The sequence below is a fragment of the Scardinius erythrophthalmus genome (assembly GCF_964197995.2).
Source record: "Scardinius erythrophthalmus genome assembly, chromosome: 10".
NCBI lineage: Eukaryota > Metazoa > Chordata > Actinopteri > Cypriniformes > Leuciscidae > Scardinius > Scardinius erythrophthalmus.
Genome location: NC_138230.1, coordinates 45,884,529 through 45,891,099, shown reverse-complemented (window position 1 = coordinate 45,891,099; position 6,571 = coordinate 45,884,529). Strand labels below are relative to the sequence as shown.

The 6,571-nt window shown below is 36.8% G+C and overlaps 1 protein-coding gene across 3 annotated transcripts in view; it reads left to right on the top strand.

The window, feature by feature from the left end:
- The window catches only part of LOC308697423 (prolyl endopeptidase), a 30,030-nt gene that overhangs the window by 2,697 nt on the left and 20,762 nt on the right, over window positions 1–6,571 (top strand). For all 3 annotated transcript variants that reach the window (XM_081376647.1, XM_081376646.1, XM_081376648.1), the window contains exons 3-5: window positions 962–1,095; window positions 1,805–1,935; window positions 3,630–3,839. In XM_081376647.1, the coding sequence (XP_081232773.1) occupies window positions 962–1,095; window positions 1,805–1,935; window positions 3,630–3,839 (475 nt within the window). The remainder of the gene's footprint in view (window positions 1–961; window positions 1,096–1,804; window positions 1,936–3,629; window positions 3,840–6,571) is intronic.

Below are 6,571 nucleotides of genomic sequence, written 5' to 3'. Positions count from 1 at the left end.
AAACGCTGTTGGCATTTGTCCACACAAATTCATTTAAAGATATCTAACTTACGATCCATAAGCCATTCCTGTGCGCTCAGTGTTTTTTTTTTACAAATTAAAAAAGTTGTACACAATGAAATGAACAGCACTTTCTAGAAATATCATTAACATGATGTATAATCACAGTTTTTCTAATAAATAAGTATATTTCCACAGTCAGACGCTTTCTAGAACAAACAAACCACTAGAAATCATTTCAGTTAAATCCAAGAACGTCCACTATAGAGTCCAAAACCACTGGTTCTGTTGGGACAAATATACAAACCAGCTGAACATCAGAAAACTCATTTCCACAGAGATATCATAATCTCCTCAATCATTCATCAGACTGAAGCCCGATAACATGTTTGTCTGTTTGCAACAAATTTTACAAACTCAAATCACACAACTCCACAATGTTAATGAAAAAATAAAAATAAAGTTTCAGTCTTCACAGCACTAACCAGTTTAATCATTTACCGGCTTATTAACATTAATTACAGCAGGGGTTCATGAGCTGATGCAGCTAATGGTTCATTAAACCATAGAAATGCCAAATTAAAATAAATAAAGTGACAGTAAACTGACATCACAGAACCAAATGTTTTGTTAAGTTTCTGAAATATTAATATTAATATTAATGGGGAAGTTCAAGTAAATATTTTAGGACTGACAATAAAGTTCCTTGAAAAACTGCATTACTCATCTCTAATATTAAGCAATGTTGTTGAAGCATCACATCTTTTATGAGGCGTAACGACTTTCTCTTCGTATCGGATCAAACAATCCGTTCATTAACGAGTTTATTTTCAGGCTTACCCGGTTTAGTGTTCAGTTCTCCAGTTCTCCACCCGCGGCCCACATCACCGGAACAAAGAAATCTGCAGAACAATTTACATATAAACAAGGTGTGTGTGTGTGTGTGTGTGTGTGTGTGCAGATGTTTGTGGAGGAGCAGAACAACCTGACGATGCCGTTCCTGAACTCGTGTGCCGTTAAAGAACGCTTTCATCAGCGGCTCACCGAACTCTACAACTACCCCAAATACAGCTGTCCTTACAAGAGAGGCCAGAGGTCAGACTCTCTCACACACACTCACACACGCTCGCTCACACACACACACACACACACACACACACACACACACACACACACACACACACACACACACACACACACACACACACACACACACACTTTACACACTCTACTGACTATAATCAACTCTGCAACTACGTGAGTGTGAGTGAGTGTGTGTGTACGTGAGAGTGAGAGAGAGTGTGTGTGTGGGAGAGAGTGATAGAGTGTGTGTACGTGTGTGTGTGTGTCTGTGTGAGCACATGAAAACTGTGATAATTGTAAATACTGTAAATATTGTAATTGCATGTTAGTTGAGGTGATCCTTCTGTTGGTGCTGTATCTGTATTTTACATTGTGAATGAACTCATCTGTAAGATTGCTCATTGTCCACTGTATAAACCTGCTGTCACTTTGCCTCTGCCCAGGGACTACAGATGAAAATTAGCTTGCAGCTATCTCTGGTCTGTGCAACACATTTGTTGTGCAAGGTCCCTGTCAAATAAATAAATAAATAAATAAATACAAATATTAATATTACATATTTTGTATTATATTGCTGTTGCAATTATGTTGCTGTTGCATCAATGCATTGTAAAAATAGCACAAAATGTCAGCTTGGGCAATGCATATCTATCTGTATGTGATATGAAATAAGTATTAACTTAACTGAATTTAAATACACATATTCAATGTTGTATTGCAGATATTTCTATTCTTATAACGAGGGTTTGCAGAACCAGAACGTCCTGTACGTGCAGAACTCTCTAGACAGTCCAGCGTCGGTGTTCTTCGACCCAAACACACTCTCAGACGACGGGACTGTGGCTCTCAAGAGTGAGTCGTGAACACACACACACACACACACACACACACACACACGCACACACGCACGCACACACGCACGCACACACACACACACACACACACACACACACACACACACACACACACACACACACACACACACACACACACACACACACACACACAGTCTCTTCAGTCTTTCCTTGCGTGTCCCGACAGGTTTTCATTCCTGTTTAAAAACACACACAGTATCCATGGTCAAACAATAAAAACATACATGCATATGGAGGAAAAGTACATAAAGACACAATTATACTCAATAAAATTATTTAAAAAAAGATTTTTAAAACATTATATAAGCATTTTGATTTTGTAAATAAAATCAGATTATAAAATAATTGACTAATTAACATGAAAGAATATAGACTTGAAACATTACATAAATAATACTGAAATTTGGTTTCTATGAATGCACTCATGTTCAAAAGTTTGGTGTCGGCTGAGAAAGCCGGAATTTATTTGATCAAAAATACAGTAAAAACAGTGTAATATTATTACAATTTTCTATGTGAATATACAGTAAAGTGTAATTTATTCCTGTGATCAAAGCTGAATGTTCAGCATCATTACTCCAGTCTTCAGTGTCACATGATCCTTCAGAAATCACTCTAATATGATGATTTGGTGTTCAACAAACATTTATGATTATTATCAATGTTGAAAATAGTTCATATTTTTGTGGAAACTGTGATACATTTTTCAGGATTCTTTGATGAACAGAAACTTCAAAAGAACAGCATTTTTTTAAAATAGAATCTTTTCTGACATAATAAACGTCTTTACTGTCACTTTTACTTAATTAATTGAGTCCTTAATGAATATAAGAATGAATTTCTTCAAAACAAAAAAAAACCCTACTGACCCCAAACTTTTGAACGGTTGTGTAAATACATTAATAAATGAATATGCAAAAAGCAATTATACTAATAAAAAAATACTGACATTTAAAACATTCCATACACAAAACTGGAGTTTTTCTGAGATGCATTGAATTATGCAAATCACAGCCTGACTGTATATCTCTTCATTTATGCATTTCTCTTTCAACACGGTAGTTTTCAGGCCATCTGATATTCTGTCTGCAGAAACACATTAAAGCAGATTATTTGCATATACAGTATGTGAAACTCGACTACTTTCCCTCATGGGTAATTCCTGCAGTCTCACTTGCAGAAATGTGCAGTGTTTGAGGAACCGGTTCTGAGCCCTAAGGGACCTTCAGGAAAACACACAGCTGGGATGTTTGCACTGCTTTAAGGCACATTCACACATGGAATCAAATCAATTGAACTGTGGATGAACACATTTTTATGACTGTAAACCTGACTGACAAGAACTCTTATCTTCCACTCTTTTGCTCTCTGAGGTTTATTTTATAGCAAAAGCTTCAGTCAAACTATTAAAGCTGACAGTTTTGCTCTTAAATGTGATCACAGAACCAGTCACATGGGTCATTTTTTTAAAATTGATATTTATCCATAATCTGGAAGCTGAATAAATAAGCTTTCCATTGATGTATGCTTTGTTAGGATAGGACAATATTTGGATAAACTATTTGAAAATCTGGAATCTGAGGTAAAATAAAATAACTCTTTTGACTTGAATGATCAAATCTGAAATCTGAACTTGTTGCTCATGTGTCCTCTCGGGTTGTGTGTGTGCAGTGGGTCGCCTGTCCGAGGAATGTGAGTATTTTGCGTACGGTCTGAGCAGCGCCGGCTCGGATTGGGTGACGATCCGGTTCCTGAGGGCCGACGACCGGGTCGATCTGCCCGATGTTCTGGAGCGAGTGAAGTTCAGTTGCCTGGCCTGGACACACGACGCCAAGGGAATCTTCTACAACTGCTACCCTCGACAGGACGGCAAAGCTGACGGTACGACACTACGATTAGTCTTAAAGCTCTGGTTCAGTCCTGATGCTCAGTCCCTGTGAAGGCCTCCTCCACCTCTGTACAGATAAAACCTTATCAAAATGATCCCAGTTCACATTGATACGCGGAAGCGACAAAAAAAATCTGGATTATGAATTTTTAAGGCCAGACAAGTAATATGTTGAGGTCAATTTGTAAAGAAAGACTATACGCCTGCAGACATTTATATTCAAACACACATACCTATAGACTGAACACGTGATACACATGTGAACGCCGTCAGCGTTTTCACAGATTCACGTTTCTGAAGTTTGCGCAGAGATTATAACGCTTTTCAAAATGTTTAAATGCTTGCACCTTGGAACCTGTGCCAAGGTTTGCGTTCTCGAGCTCCAAACACAGCTATCGTGCGAATGAACGTCCAGAACACATTAAAAGCTTCTGTTCTCTGTGAGAACGGTGTGTGTTAGCGGCCCCTAAGTTAATAACTAATGATCTTTACAATGGAAGTGAATCAATCAAAACTAACTTTATCTGGACAATAACTTTATTCTAGATCTGCTGTAAAGCCCAAACACTCTCTGTCACTGTAATCTCCTGTTATCACTGTAAAGCTGCTGTGAAACTCTATACTGGTAAAGTGCTGTATAAATGAAGGAGACTCGACTTGATCCGTGGAAAACTACACGGCTTTCCTTCTTCACTGACATCACTTACAGTCAAACCAAAATGTATTCACTCACACACCTTCAACATTCCTCACATCATCACAGTTCATTCACTATAGTTCAGAAAATGGTAAAATACCCAGGGGGCAAAACACCTGTTTTTTAGGAAATCAGACATGGGCTGCTGTAAAAGGTTGTCATATATAAATGAAATCTATGATGTCTGAGGATCACAATCTGTGTGGCCAACCCGGTCAACAAGCTGCTGGAAACTTGTAATTAGGGTCAAAACAATGTTACCTCAAATTCGGCTTTAACTCCCAGAATCACCCAAACATGCTAAAACGGTTTGATTATATTCATGAATAGTGAGCCATATCTTCCTGATACTTTATGCTAGAAACAAACTGAGCACACATTTAGAAAGAGTGGAAGATAAGCTTTCATCTGATGCCTTGATTGTACATGTAATTAGAATGTAAGAGTTAACAATGCCTCTTAATTCATAGGTAGGCAAAAAAAAAGAAAAAAATATTGAACATTCCATTTGTAATCGGTAGCATTCTTTTCCCTTTGTTGTTGTTAAAATAAACAAATTACCATGTAAAGTTAACTTTTACTGGATGAAATCATATTTTGATTTTTTTTTTTACTAACCAGACAGTCCTCATGGCCCATAACACATTTAGAGGGAATGCAATGTCAAGCCTATAATAGCCTGTCAATTCAAACAAGATCCAAGAAAGAAGTTTACCATTAACTGGTGTTAATTGTATACTGCTCTGTTTCTGTATGTACAGTATATCGTTTGCACATTTATGCAATATCAATTATTTGTATTGCAATGTCTATTTCTAATATTCTTTCACAAGTGGGATAGCTTTATTTATTCTATTGAAATAAAAAAAGGGATTTGAGGATTTTGGGTTAGGCTGGTTAGTGTTCAATCCAGGTGTTTGGAGTGTGAGACAAAGGTACTGACAACTAAATGCTGAAAGACTAAAACACACAGGAGTCATGTGTGGAGTAGGTTTAAAAGTATTTACTGATTAAAACTGTTACATTAAGTAGCAATTTGTACACACACACAAAAAAAAAGACGAAACAGACAAACAGATTACAATTCAGGGTGATAACTAATTTCTGTAATAATGTTTATACACTTTGTTTAGCTGTTTCGGAATCACCGCTGCTGTCGCTGCTCTATTGTTTCAGCATGCTGTGTCCTGCTACATTTGGTTGCCAACCCCTAGCAACGGCATCCTATGTAGCATGGAGCCGTTCTTCTGACAATCTTTAACCAGAGATGGGCACAAATACATCAAAAAGTATTTAATTAAAATACAAGTAATTTGTAATTTGAAAATACAAAAATATATTTTTTACAGTCTTCTGTAGTGTAAGTGTGGCGTTAGGTACATGTAAGAGTCTAGAATATTGCAATATTATTGTTTAGTGCAGAAGATGTGCTTTTAACGTACATGTTGCCACATACTGTCATAATAAAAGATAATTACGCATATAACACTATAATTGTATTATTTACACAAAAACTAGTTAACGCTGCTGTGAGGGCGTTTCTAATAGCGCGGCTGTGACAAAGTTGACAACTTACTTTCTTCCGACTGCCATTATCTATTTTTTTACTCTTTTTGAAAGTTGTGAAAACACCGTTCACTGTTTCTTTTGCTATTTGAGCAAATTGGAACACAAAAATATATATTTAATGTAGTCTTTCATTCACTGCTATAGAAGTTAACCCAACTATGATGCCTTACACTTCTGAGAAACCCAGAAATGTGAACAGGGTCAATAGGATGTGTCACATCACGTGATTTACTTGCCAAAAACTGTGATAGGCAATTTGGTAGTCCTATTTGTATTTTATGTCTATGGTCCTAGGGATAGTTCACCCAAAAAGGAAAATTAGCCCATGATTTACTTACCCTGACGTCATCCTAGGTGTATCTTACTTTCTTCTTTCAGAAGAATACAATCAGAGTTATATTAAAAAGTGTCGTGGCTCTTCCAAGCTTTATAATGACAGTCAATGGGTATATTTTTCAT